The sequence below is a fragment of the Bradysia coprophila genome, unplaced genomic scaffold (assembly GCF_014529535.1).
Source record: "Bradysia coprophila strain Holo2 unplaced genomic scaffold, BU_Bcop_v1 contig_138, whole genome shotgun sequence".
NCBI classification, from domain to species: Eukaryota; Metazoa; Arthropoda; class Insecta; order Diptera; family Sciaridae; genus Bradysia; species Bradysia coprophila.
The window spans coordinates 4,637,055-4,651,985 of record NW_023503409.1 but is presented as its reverse complement, the minus strand read 5'-3'; the positions used below and the strand labels follow the sequence as shown (position 1 = coordinate 4,651,985).

The 14,931-nt window shown below is 35.7% G+C and overlaps 1 protein-coding gene across 1 annotated transcript; it reads left to right on the top strand.

Annotated features, from left to right (window-relative positions):
• The first annotated feature begins 1,054 nt into the window (after positions 1-1,054).
• Positions 1,055-11,273, top strand: LOC119073443 (F-box/WD repeat-containing protein 7). The gene is made up of 9 exons (XM_037178932.1): positions 1,055-1,231; positions 5,734-8,153; positions 8,224-8,353; positions 8,415-8,594; positions 8,655-8,836; positions 8,902-9,127; positions 9,194-9,404; positions 9,488-9,659; positions 9,755-11,273. Exons 1-9 carry the CDS (start codon positions 1,184-1,186, stop codon positions 9,864-9,866), a joined length of 3,681 nt encoding a protein of 1,226 aa, XP_037034827.1. The 5' UTR covers positions 1,055-1,183; the 3' UTR covers positions 9,867-11,273.
• Positions 11,274-14,931: the final 3,658 nt, after the last annotated feature.

Below are 14,931 nucleotides of genomic sequence, written 5' to 3'. Positions count from 1 at the left end.
GTGAGCCGTAAAGCATGAAAAAAGGAATATTATTTGTTACATTTAGTGACGCTTTGCAGGGCTGTACAACAGCCTTAGCATTGAGACACAAAAAATCATTTGTTTTCCAAAGACCATGCACTCCAACATTAAACGAGTCTTGAGACTTACCCATTTCCTTAAATGAACCAACAATTTCCGCTGATCTTATCAACATTGAACAATCTAAATATGTTCGTTTCAACATTTTTACCTCATCAAAACCTGAATGGTTGGATTGATTAAAATAAAACACTTTCGAAAAGCATGGCGAACCCATTTGACAGATTTCTGACATTGATGCTTTGAACATAAGAATACATATTCTACTACGACGATACCCGCACATACAGGTGCCATGAGCCGCAATTCCCTTACTGGCATGCAAAAGTGCCTAAAATAAATCGTCCAAAACAGATACTCAAAAAAATTTTCCTGTAAGGGGTTGAAAACCCAAGAAAAAACTCGAAACTCCCTCATTTTCAACAATAATCGTACACTGAGCTGCCTCTATGTTTGAACAAACAAAAATTATATCATACCCTTGCCACAGTCTTTCGACGAACTGCAATAAAACGGATTTTTGCATAGAGTTCGAAAGATGACATGGTGGCGCTGTCATTTTTAAACTGGGTGCCCATTAGCATCAGCGCCACCATGTCACCTGTCTCGAGTATAACTCTATGGATTTTTGTTTTGTCAAGTTGAATTTCTATGTAGACACTGGTGTAACCATTGTAACCACTTAAATAATCAATTCATTTGACCGATTACTCATTAAACGCTGCTCGCTCCAAAGTTTTTTTTTTACAAAAGCAATCAGATTTTAATTAATTATATTTGAAGATGCATTAGCATTTTCGACATTATTAATTATGACATACGTTGATACCATCCGCCACCGGTTCAAAACATTTCGCTGGATTTTATGGTATCATTGGTAGCCGCCTATCGGTATTGCACAGTTTTGTATGAAAATTCAACCTAACAAAAACAAACACAACAAAATGAACCAATCGTTCGAAGTTCCATTATTCGCGTTTCGCATGTGACACCACTACAACATGGCATGAAAAGAAAAATGTCTTAATGAAAACAGAGTAATTGCTATGGTTAATTTTGTGTAAATTGTGATGGATTTTATCGTGAAAATGTGTACAGATAAATGTTTAGCTTAGTTTCTTTAATTTGTGCCGTTTACAATTTAGTAAAGGTAAGAAATGTTGCTTGGAGAATTGGTTTTGACTTTTTCTTTAAATATTACGTTCATAATGTAAAATTGTGTAGTAAGCTTTTTATTATTTTATTGAATCTTTTGTACCACACCAACTACACCCGATGAAAATAGAAAATAGAAGTGGGTAACAAACAGTGTTTTGACAAAAATTGTCAGCTTTTTCTTGTTATCAAATTGCATTTTGATGAATGGCTTTTTCGATATTACATTTATACTACGTATATTATGTGTTACATACGGAACTTCGTACTATATTTTCATGTGGTCACTCCTTATAACCATGCCTTTTCACACAAAAAAAAGATGTTCGTATGGTGTGATCCAAGTGAATTAAAGTTTTTTGTGTGTTTTCTCTGAATATCTCTTGTGATTGTGGTTTCATTGAGTAACGTCTTACATTTTCGATTAGTTTACATATTTTTCTGGTTTAAAATTTACTGTGAAATGACCATAAGGTGAAATAAAAAGTTAATATTTTTATACAAAACTTCTCTGATACACACTTACAAGGTCGTTGTTTATAACTGCAAGCTAGGAATTGTACGTTTACTTTGTTACAGTGGGCTGAAGAAACATTCTCATTCTTAACGAATGTTGTGCTAAGTTTGTACAATTATTTTTCTTTAAGATTACGTTTGTAAACTTCTGAAATTTCGTGCAGAACCATACAAACAACAGTCAGACTTTCTCTATGGTGTTGTCATTTTAATCTGATGATCACACGCAATTTATTTTCGATCAGTTTAATATTTATATTGTGTGTGCAACCTCGTGTGATAAAACAAGGATTCCGAAAATACAGCGTGGGCACATTTTCGATGGATGTGAAATAATTTATTGATGTAGAAATTGGATACTGTGTGCGGATCTTGGTGCGGATATTTATACAGTTTACCAGTCCCTGTCCAAGTTCAACTTTATATCCCGGACAAAGACGATATTTTTAGCAATAAGAAAAATTCAATACTTTTGGTATGAAGACGAAGTAAATAAAAGTAGGGTCGTGCTCACAAACAAAATGTTTGCAGACTGTAATTATATACTTATCAGCATCGTGATAAAATGGTTGTTTTACACCGAAATTTAGCGTTTTCGCTACAGACATTGAATCGCTTGCCTAATGTTTGGCTTTCAATTATACATTTTTAATGTAAGTTAATCTGTGTGAACCGCACATAATCTGGCTGTTCATCTGACCCGTAACGATTATTAGACATTTTATTTTTGTTTTATTGAATATTTCAATACAATCCTCCGTTGATGTGCTGTAGCGTATTGCGTTATATGCTTTCACTGTAGACTCAGCAGATTAAATTTTGTCAACGTCTTACATTTTGATTATTCATACGTCTGCATCACAAAAGACATGGATGTGAATTATAACAGGAATGTGTCATTATCAATATTATATACCGATATAGCATGTCAACAAAACCTATATCTACCTATCAGCTGCGTAATTGCATATGGCCATGTTGCAGTCTGTTAATGGTATTTTCATTGTTTTCGCTCAAAATGATAAGTTTACGAATATTGCTGTTTTGACACGATTGCGAAATTACCGTTCCATTTTCCGAAGTGAGTTGAAGCTTAGGACGTGGTTAAATTTGGTCTATAGAGAAGAAAAATATGTTTTTTAAACAACGACAGATCTTACGCCCAGTCAAGTTTATTCTTAAAAATTTTGTGTGAAAAACCAGAAACGACAATACGACTTCGAGTTTACTCATATATTCCGTTCTCACCACAAAATTACACGAAAAAATATCAGGTGGGCAACAAAAATAGCAATTGTATGCTAGATGTTACCTTTACATTTTATTGCATTCGTTTTGTCATAATTGTCTGACACAATGCATGTTTTTTTACCCCCCGGTACAACAGTAGAAATATTCAACCGTGTTTAGAAAGTGCATTAAAATTGCGCGCATGCATTACAAAAATGCATAACATACACCATATGACCATCTTTATATGTTTATATACATAAAATGATGACATAGACCGTGTGAACCGATGCCAAGGGTGCACTGTGTGTTTATGTCTGTTCTATTGTTAAAAATTTGTTCTCATCGAAAACGCATACCGATAAAACCGATCTATTTGGATTTATTTATTTTATATTTTCTTTACATCTTGCATGGCTGTATAGGCATGTATACAGCACAGCAGACTATCTCTTTGAATTCCATCATCTTCTTCTCCTCATACCAACGAAGAAGAAAACATCTTAAATTCCACCACGCTGGTGTTATGCATTTCTGTTATTATGACGTATAATATACGAAACAGAAAATGCAATGAATTTATATTCGAAAAAAAGGCACAACCATCCGATGAAATCAAAACGAGTTTCTGATAAAAGGTCACTAATTACATTCTAAACAATAATAATTTCGAAGACATAAATTATTGTCAATCGTTTTCATTCGATGTTTTTATATAAAATTGTGAACCTTTAGCCCATCCATGTAGGAATGTTTATGCGTGGCAGCATCAAACTTGATATTGGGTCGGAATTACGAAATAAATTTTAATTACGGTCATTATTGGTATGGATACGTCCAATGAGCTGCATGTATGGCTATATCTCGAAATAAAGGAACAAAATTAAAACCCATCATCAATGTTCAATAAAAGTGTTCATTATTCTTAGGTAGAAACTTCATTCTTTGCCACAATTTTTCTCGTATATTTCGTTTGCATCCAACATACATGAATGCATATTATACATACATATAGGTGTATAGTAGAGCAACGTTTTTATTTTTATTTTCTTCTCACATCCTGTTTGATTCGATCCAACCGTGGTAAAATATTTATTCAATGATGGAACCCATAACACTTTGTGTTATCTGTTTCTTTTTTGTGTTTAAAATAATGTTACATGAATGTGTGTACGACGGAATGTATGGATGGAATCGTATAATATCTCTCATGGAAATGGATAGTACAAAATGTTTGCAATAATATTCTTCGGATATTTCGGAGACTTGTATATGTTGTAAGGGAAAAAAATTGTTTTTTGCTATTAATTATCATTGCTGCTTGATGTATTATGGGAATTTCAGCGCTTTTGTCAGTTATTTTCGTTATTTTGTGGGAACTTTATTAACACGGCAAAGTGTTGCTTGGATGAATGAATTGAATTGTGTGTGAGGAAAATTGATTGAACGTTTTGATTGAAGGTTCGCAATGTTTTTGTCATTAAAAGATGAAGATCACGCCCCGACAAAATAGGAAAAGAAAACAAATGAGTCGATTCCGTTATGGGGCCGTTCATAAATTACGTAACGCAAATACCCGGGGGGGGGGTGTTGACCTGGCGTTACGGTCCATACATTCTTTTTAAAGTTCCATACATTTTAGCGTTACAGACCCGGGGGGGGGGTCTGAAAATTATCAATTTTTGCGTTACGTAATTTATGAACGGCCCCTATATTCGGAACGTCTTTTTATCAGATCTTGAGATATAATTCATTCAGATATCTGCGGCAACCTTTGTAGTTCGTTGATAGAAAAGGTTCGACTTAAATTTCGCTGCCGTTTTACTTGCTGGAAACTTTTTAAATTGTTACTGCTTCTGCTTAAATAAAATCTCCATTTTTCCGTCAAAGTAAAGACTATTCTTGTAACTCCAAATGTTCATAACTTGACAGTTGCGTATATAAAACCCCGAGGAACAGTCAAGTTACGAATTCTTAAAGTTACGAATGTTTCGAGAATCGGACGCCTTGACCCAATATTTTCACAGCGAAAACTCTCTCTTTCTCTCTCTCTCTCCTCGGTCTACGCTTAATGTTTTATCTCTTGTTACCATTTTCAAAAAGGTAAAATTTCACGTTTAAATTTTCTATTGTCCGACTTAATAACGTGACTACCGACTCAAAGTGTCCTCATTGAATTCCAACCGACGAAATTGCATGCTGTCGTTCGGCTTGTGACACTATTTTAAAATGTGTTTGTATTCTTAGCCCAACCGTTCGTCGCAAGGGATAGTCAGAATGCTATTCAGCGATCACATTTAATTCTTTCCAGCCAACAAAGGTTACCATTAGAGCATCTATTCAATTTTAAGATAAATGTTTCATTGTATGGATGCTTAAAAAAATAGGGTTCGAATAAAAATCTACCTGCCCCCAAAAAGTCACTGTTTTCCAACTAATAAGAGTATACGTGCATTATAGTCGTACATATCTCTGATTGTGTGTTGAGAATTTTTGTTGTTCACCATTGAAAATGGTTTTAAACGAATTTGTGATCTTCACCAAATATTGTCTTGCATTCGGTCCATAAAATTGAAAAGTTATTGTGTGAAAAGATGTTTCCAACTGCGACTGTTTACAAAACGTAATGATACTTATTCGGTTTCGATTTTAACAGAATGTTTCTTTCGAAAAACTATTTCAAGTTTTTCATTATTTTTTTCACTTTACTTTTTACGACTTTCAATAAATTTTTTTCTCTGTTATTTTCAGCACTACATGAAAAGAATGGCTGAAAAATGCATTTCAACCATAAAAGAATCTTCAGTTATATGCGATCGACTGTATGCGAACACAAAAGAATCGATAGTATCAGATGAAACAACACCAAGATGCGATCAAAAATGTGATAGCAGTTGCAGCGGTACACCGAGTACCACCACCGTTCCACCCATTATGCATATAGCTCTGCACGATGCAATCACCAATCTCAACGATACCACATCGCCGGATATTTCATATGCGCGTAATACACCATCAACAATGGTGCATTACATGTCGGATGAGTGTGAAGCGAAAAATGGTCAGGCGTTCGCAAATTGCGAGAAAGTTGATGTGTATTTAGAAACACCTGTTGTCGATGATAACAACGAATCGTTCGGGGCCAGTACAACAACAAACACAACCAATGCAGCCAGCAAACATTCAATTAACATTGTACCGAAACGATTGAGCGACGAATTTTATTCGGCCGATGATTGTTATTCGGACAATGAGGATGTGAGAAGTTCAGTTACGCTGATCGAATACAACGATAGTTTGGTGCAGGTAGATGAGAAATCAATTACACCAAATTCGAATGTTGAAAGTTCAGCGGAAATGTCACGATTTGAAGAGAACAGCATCGACAATATCATCGATTCCACATACAATGAAGATGAAATATCGTCGTGCAGTAATTTAATCGATATACGCAACGATCACGACGAGTCATCGCCTCATTCAACGGCTTCGCCGGGTATCCAAGATAATGGCGAAGAGGCGAATCACGGCGATGAACATCTTATGGATAATGTCATTTACTATGACAGTGAGATGCAGTCAGTCGATGGTGTAGATCGTAAACAATTCGAATTGAAGGAGAAACTTGCGGACGCAATGATTTTACGGACTGGCTCATTGGTGTCCGGTGATAATAGACTGAATATAGGGCTGTTAAATACATTTTCACAGAAAATCGATCAGGATTGTTCGCCTGTTGATGAATTAAACATTGACCAAAATAGCATATCGACCACGCCGACCAGCAGCCGAACGAAAACGATGCGTTTTGGTAATGCCAAGACAACTGCCAAATTAAATTTATCGGAAAGTTTGGAGAAACTGGATGTGGCTGATAAGCAAGCGTTAAGTGAATCTGATTATATAAATAAGACTAGGAATAGTGTTGAAAACAACAGCAGTAAGCTGGGTGGTACCGACGGCGATCAATCACCCATTCGAATCAAATTGTTGCAGCAACACTCTCAAATGGATTCGTTTTTGAATTCAAATTCGAACGACAGTCTGCTGTCGTATCAATTTTCGGAGAAGAAGTGCGGCAACAACAGTGAATCCAGTCAATCGACCACAGCTACACAAACCTCATCCAGTACAACCAATAATTGTGATGAAAATCTAACTTCCAATCATCTTGCCATAGCATCGACATCGAAAGCAGCTCAGTCGTCTGATAGTTCAGATTGTACGGTGTCCAATTCAAATGAAATGGATGACGTCACCAAAGGCTGTTCGGTGGACAATTGTATGATGATCGACGATGAAAGCGGAATCAAGCAAGAGGTCATCGAAGAAGAGATTGTGATCGCTGACAACGACTCAAAGCAACCGTTCGACTTGAATTTGCCGTCGTCATCATCGTCGCAAAGAATGTCCCTGGTTAACAATCAACAAATCGATGAAACTAACTTCGATCAATCGCATGCACTGATGGGACTGGAAAACGATCACGATTACGAGGAGGATACATGGGCCGACTGTGAAGAAATGTCAGATGTTGAAGAAGTGTGCACGTGTCGAGATTATTCCGATGAAGATATTCACGGGAACAGTGAAGACGAGTTGCCTAGTCGCGATGTTGATCTTTCATACTATGCACATTTAGATACACTTTCTGAAGACATTCTGCCAGAGAATGCGAACGGAGATTCAACGCCAAAAAATCAACGAAAACGAAAATTGACCGACACATTATCACACGATGGATCAACGTGTGGTGATGGTACGCCCGGAAATCGTAAACGTTTAGCTTTAGATAGTGTTACATCACCGAAAGTACTATTAACACCAACTACACCTACGCTTATAGCTACTAGTCCAACGACACATGGCTTAGTTTTATCCGATAAACGAACACCGCGATTACTTATACCAACCAGAGATCATCCACCTCCAGAACTGTCGGATTGGTTGTTACAATTCCAACGATGGACGAACGCTGAACGATTGCTAGCCGTCGATCAGCTGATCGAACATTGTGAACCGACACAAGTGCGACATATGATGAAAGTTATCGAGCCACATTTTCAAAGAGATTTCATTTCGCTGTTGCCGAGGGAATTGGCACTCCACGTACTGTCTTATTTGGAACCAAAGGTTTTATTAAGAGCTGCTCAAACGTGCCGGAGTTGGAGGTACGCTTATGATCATAGACTTTGGTGCTTCGGTGTTTTAATTTCTATTTTATTTTTTCTAATTTCCTAGATTCCTTTGCGACGATAATTTGCTGTGGAAAGAGAAGTGCAAGAAAACTGCGATTGTTATCGAACCCACAACCGATCGACCGAAAAGAGGTCGAGCTGGTAATATGCCACCGATATCTTCGCAGTGGAAGGTAAAGTTGTCTTAATGAATCCGAAGTCGTTGACATTGCAACAATATTCCTATAACTTCAGGCCGCCTATATGCGACAACATATTATCGAAATGAATTGGCGAACGCGCCCAATACGCGAGCCGAAGGTGCTTAAGGGGCATGATGATCATGTCATCACTTGTTTGCAATTTTGCGGGAACAGAATTGTCTCGGGTTCCGACGACAACACATTAAAAGTATGGTCAGCAGTGACCGGCAAGGTAATTCTTTTGAATTTTTATTCGAATTCAACGGTTTCAACATGCCATTTTGTCTTTCAGTGCCTTCGAACATTAAGTGGTCATACTGGTGGTGTTTGGTCTTCACAAATGTCAGGTAGCACAATAATCTCGGGCAGTACGGATCGTACATTGAAAGTATGGGATGCAGATTCTGGTCAATGTAAACATACGTTATACGGTCATACCTCAACAGTCCGGTGTATGCATTTACACGGCAATAAGTGAGTATTGATATTCGCAGTGGGTCGGACGTTTGTGTTTTCTAACCATCACGAAATTATTGTAGAGTTGTTAGTGGATCACGAGATGCCACCCTTCGAGTGTGGGACATAGTTCAGGGGAAATTTTTGCATATATTAGTCGGTCATTTAGCAGCAGTACGTTGTGTGCAATATGATGGAAAGCTGGTCGTTTCCGGTGCCTACGATAACATGGTCAAAGTGTGGAATCCAGAGACCCAGGAATGTCTACATACCCTGCAAGGACATACGAATCGCGTGTATTCGTTACAGGTTTGTGTGTTTTAATGTCGCATCCGTAGTCGAAAGTTGAAAAATGTCAATTTTGAACCAACACAGTTCGATGGTATTCACGTTGTGTCCGGATCGTTAGACACTTCTATACGGGTCTGGGATGCAGAGACCGGTAGCTGTAAGCATATCTTGATGGGTCATCAAAGTTTAACATCTGGAATGGAATTGCGTCAAAATATCTTAGTATCGGGTAATGCTGATTCGACCGTTAAAGTATGGGATATTACGAATGGACAGTGCTTGCAAACCCTATCCGGTAAGTTTAGATGCGATCCATTTGACGAAAAATAAATTAAAATTCTATGCGGACGTTAACGCTAAAAATAAATTTAAATCCAGGTCCAAACAAGCACCAATCAGCTGTGACATGTTTACAATTCAACTCCCGTTTCGTAATCACAAGTTCGGATGATGGTACCGTTAAATTGTGGGATGTCAAAACTGGTGAATTTATTCGAAATTTGGTGTCATTGGATTCGGGTGGATCGGGTGGTGTCGTTTGGCGAATAAGGTGAGTGTGGAAGAAGAAGAAGAAGAAGAAAACAGAGAGAGAGATAGAGAGACGTTGTCAAAGGGACGCATAATTGATTGAATTTGTTTATTTAGAGCCAACGATACAAAGTTGATATGCGCTGTCGGTTCACGGAATGGTACAGAAGAAACGAAGCTTATGGTATTGGACTTTGATGTAGAAGGTGCCTGCCTTAAATGCTCGTAAATTTAATCAATTACTTTATAGGTAAAATACAAAATTAATTATAATTTAGGCATAAAAAGCTAATTGAAAAGAAAAAGAAAAAAAACACGAAAAAATGGGGTGACGAGTGCAGAGAATAATCTCTGAATAACAATTTTGAAAAACAAAGAATTGAAGAAGAGAAGGAAGAAGAGGAAATCATTTTTTTATTAATTCAATGCGATAAATTTTTGTGTTTAATGTTTCGATTTTTGGTTTTTTTAAAAAAAATTTTTCTTCGGAATTATTGAGCAAAAAAACTGCGCTGAAATCATTCATTTTGTTTTACTTCCGATTCTCTTTTTGGGTTCATTCAATTTTCTTTTTCTATTTTTAAAATTAAATTTAAGTAGACGGAAATTTGATTAATTTTATTTTTTGTTTTTCTAATTATTTGTTTTGTACATACAATTATTGGGTATGAAAATTCTTTAATTTCTTTTTTGTAGTTAGTTCAATTTTTCTTTTGAAAGACCATTCATATAGATCGTATATATTGTTTCAGTTAAATTGAAGTTTTTATTTTTTATCTTTGTGAAATTTATTGTACCCGGTTAAAACCTGTTCAGAAACGGTGGCTAAGCGTCGGTTATATTGATAACGATGTCAAGAATAGCCGATGAGCTCTGGCATAGTTTCTAAGAGGTTAAGAAAAGAACTATTCCATTTGTAAGCCATTTGTACTCTACGGTGATTTATGGCTGCGGTTTCTTCAAATCGCCGAATTACTGCTTCACAAAATTAATACACAAGCTACATGCGTCGAAAACTGTACTTTTCATGTTTCAAGCACTACTTTCAACGCCCTCAGCAGGTCAAATCCATTACATAACTCGGGATAAAAATGAAAAGCCTCGTTTTGGTGTGTTTATTAACCTCGGCTTCGCCTCGGATCAACAAAATTCACACGAAAACTCTACTTTTCACCTCGGTCATGAAAAAACACTTGCATTGAGCATTGAGTACCAAAAAACAAATTCATCGATAACAGACAGTTTCTGAAACGTTAATACAGAGATGTTTTGCATCGTGAGTCCGTACTATTAGACCACGTCGGCCGGTCAACAATGTTTCAGTAAAAATCACAGCAATTAACAAATTCCATAAGATTCGTTAAAAGAATCATCAAGGTGTAAATTCAGAAGGAACTTCTTAGGAATTTTTAAGAATTAAATTCCTAAAAAAGGTCTTGCTTCAATCAGACTGATCATCCAAATTATTAATGATTTGACTTTACACCGAGGTTGTTATCATGAAAAAATGCTCGTCACGAATAACTATTGTGACTAGAAAATTTTCAAAAAATAGAAATCGCTTTCTTGCGATGAGAGATTTTTAATTGTCTGGGACACAGGCGTATTAGATTATGCTGTTCCTTAGTCCATTTTTGATCGCATTTTTTGTAGTAGTGGACTTGCGTCACACTCGTCTTCTAACGTGCCAACATGATGAATAAATTGGATGGAATTGGTTTGATTATATAAAAGTGAGCAAACAAATGGAACTTCGAAAAAATGACACAAATTTAAATAGAAAAATGAAATTGAAATTATTTTTTAGAATGTAATTGATGGTAGCGCTTCGGAACTTTGAGTGAAGAACTGCTAGGCCATAACTTTTTTTTTCTGTCATCTCAGTGATAAATTTTAATTATTTTTGTTATATTTGTTAATTGAAAGCATATTGGTTAATATTGTTAAATGGAAAACTATTTTTTTTTTCTTTTTTGTATAAGAAATACAAACAAAAAAATCTTTTTTATTCGAATGAAATGCGCGCGCGACATTTTTCTTTTTGTTTTTAAACTTCTAATTGTAGACTGAATTAACATAAAATACAAGAGACATAAAGAAAATTGTAAATTTTTACTAAAAATCTGAATTTTCAAAACGAATGCAAACCGTATTGCATGAAACCGTTATTTTTTAATTAAAATGGTAAAAATAATGAAATTAATTTTTAGTAATTCGAATTTGCATATCTACGTTATTTGCTAGATGTTCAAGTTGATTTGTAAGAGAAAAAAAATTGTTTTTAAGAATACGCGAACATACAATTCAAACAAAATGCATAATTAATCTACTCCTAGGTTTTAACATGAAATCGTAAAATAATTCAATTTTTAGTTTCTCTTTTTTTGTTGCTTTAATTTCAATTTATCAAATTTATGTATTGATGAATCAATAAAAAAATTCCAGTCAGAAGTACTCTACTCATCCATTTCTGGTTTGAATGGAATGTAATTTGTTCAAGCATAATGTATAGCAATAATTTCAATAGTTAGTTGGAAAAATAAGAAAATAAAATGAAAACGTACGATTGAATGCAGTCTGTTTTATTAACATAAATTTACCGTCTACAGTAAGAGCTGTTTAACCTTCCACTCGGCCTTTACTTATCCGTAATTTGGAATCATACGTGGAGCGGTATACGTGGAACTTATACTTAGCTGACCCTACGGATTATTTATATTGTTTGTTTATTTGTTGCTTCCCAAATCGCGGGAAAACGAAATGGAAAATTATCATGATTTTCTCGACACGTACCTGCAAAGACCTTAAGTAATTGATAGAAGAAGGATGAATGGATCAAAAAATGCGACCTCAACACCTCGATTCATTTTTGACAGTGGGCGAGACAGATCTGAAGTCTGTTTTGACAAATTGCCCACGTTTTTAAAAAGAACATAAAATTTGTGGTTTCTTAATAAGGAAATGCTGTTTCGATTGTAATAGATTTTTGTAAAATTATATTGCAGTTCTAGTACATTTCGTCATAAGTTTACTGATGGCAGCACTCTATTTTTTTGTGAACCAACTTCACTACTATGACATGTCATGGATATTGACCAGAGTGCAGTTATTTCACAAGAAAATAGAGCGCAAAGAACGCAGGACTGAAAAAAATTGGGGTACATCTACAGGTCAACCGAGATTTACTACATTGGTTGACTATATACAGCAGGGCCTACTTTTTAGAAACTTTTAGAGAAAATCGAGAAAATCAAGAAACTTTGAAAAATTCAAGAAACTTCGAGAAATATTTCTTGAATTTCTCAAATTTTCTTGATTTTCTCGAATTAGAGAAATTTCCAGAAATTCAAGAAATTAGTTTCCAAAAAGTAGGCCCTGATATACAGTCAACATATGTAGGAAATCTCGATTGACCTGAGTAGTGTCGCCACTTAGGGGGGTCCAGAATCGTATGGGAAAATAAAAGTTTCGAGAAAGTTGGCGGACCCCGGGGAAAAGGAGCCTATATGACCCACTGATAAAAAATGTATATGGGGCCGATGTGATCCGAGTTGATTTATGGGTCGCTCAAGGACGAAATATGTGAAAAACCACGAAAATGAGGATTAAAGAAAAATTGAACGTAACTAACAGATGCTGAGGTCACTTCTTAAGGTGAGTTGGATTATTTCACTTCAGAATAATCCAAAGAGACCGATTTAATGATTTGTAAGTGCATTCGCATCTCCCAAGTCAGTCAAAGTTTCCCAATCTGTTCACCCAGTCTTTGGGTTCTTCCAAAACATTTATGGGATGTGCATCGGATATATTCATATCTAACGAGAGCTTATGGCATAAGCTTTCATCGCAAAAAGAAATTTTTTTGAAAACAATTTTTTGAAGCTATATAGAAATCGATTTTGGTGCAAAAATGTCAGGGTCGTGAACTCAGACAATTTTCAAATGACTGTTACGTCAAGACACCAACTTGAAACTTATTGTGTGTGGGCTCGTTAGAAAGCCACTGTCATTACCTTTACAACGACACCTAACACTTAATTTTAAGAGTGACTTCGCCTGACTTTGTATTACTTGGAAATTATCTGTCGATTTTTGTATATATCAATATTGTTAGGTGTGCCCAGACGATATAAAAATTCCAAAAAATGAAAACAACGCATTTTTGTTGCTCTTGCATCTAATCTAAGTTGTCTGGACCAAAAAAGTTTGATATTGTCGCTAACAAATTTTTTCCATAGAAAGTAATGGAAAAAATGTATGGAAAATCACAGCGTTTTTTCACATATTTCGTCCTTGAGCTACCCATAAACCAACTCGGATCGCATCGGCCCCATATACAATTTTTATCAGGAGGCCATAAAGGTTTGTTTTCCTCGGGGTCCGCCAACTTCCTCGACACTTTGATTTTTTGGACCCCCCTACGCCACATCTTTTCTAAATACTTTATTCTTTGTGCTCTATTTTCTTGTGAAATAATTTCACTCTCTGGTAAAATATTCATTAAATGTCATAGCAGTGAAGTTGGTCCACAAAAAAGAGCGCTGACATTAGTAGTTTTACGGCGAAAAAAGTCTATTACATTTGAGTTGTAGTTTCGAAAACAGCGCTTCCCCATTTTCTAGGTACTAATTTACCAACAGCGTCGATAAAAATATAATGGAAAAATATATACGAGCGTTATTATCTTTGGGTTTTGGGATGAGCATTGGATATCTTCCTATTACAAATATTTTGAGGTACTCGACCGTTATTTTCATAGAATTGGTACGAATTGAACGAAAATATTGGTGAACTGTATAATTTTTAACGCTCAACCAAAAACTAATGACATTTGTTTATTAGCATCCCATCCAAATGTAAACAGTTCAGCGAATATTTTATAGAATTGAGCAAACACAAAAAATTCCCTACTAAGTTAAGTTCGTGAAGCGCCACTAAAAAATTTTGGTTATCAACTCAGATGTAAGACAGTCTTAAGTCTTAACCTGTTCCCACAGAATCCAGTACAGAAATTAGGAACTCATTAGCCGGAGCTCATTATATTATATATTTGGGTGGTGTTTACTCAATATTATATATGGAAAATATCCGCTGAACTGTTCAAATTTGGGCGCCAGGTACCTTCGAAGAGTGTAGAATAAACATAAACAATAATATGCATTGTGCACAGTAGGAACCACATCATTTATCGTAGGTTTATCCTAAAGTCAGTTGTCGTTGTCCTTAAAAATAAAGATTCAGACTGTAAACCAGAAACCACTGTAAACGAGAAACCACTACAATTGCCCACATAA

Bases quoted from the DNA above. Each gene is read 5' to 3' on its own strand.
- LOC119073443 (XM_037178932.1), top strand. From the start codon at position 1,184: ATGTTTAGCTTAGTTTCTTTAATTTGTGCCGTTTACAATTTAGTAAAG. The intron at 8,154-8,223 runs GTACGCTTATGA...CTAATTTCCTAG, and splicing joins CAAACGTGCCGGAGTTGGAG to ATTCCTTTGCGACGATAATT. The intron at 8,354-8,414 runs GTAAAGTTGTCT...CTATAACTTCAG, and splicing joins CGATATCTTCGCAGTGGAAG to GCCGCCTATATGCGACAACA.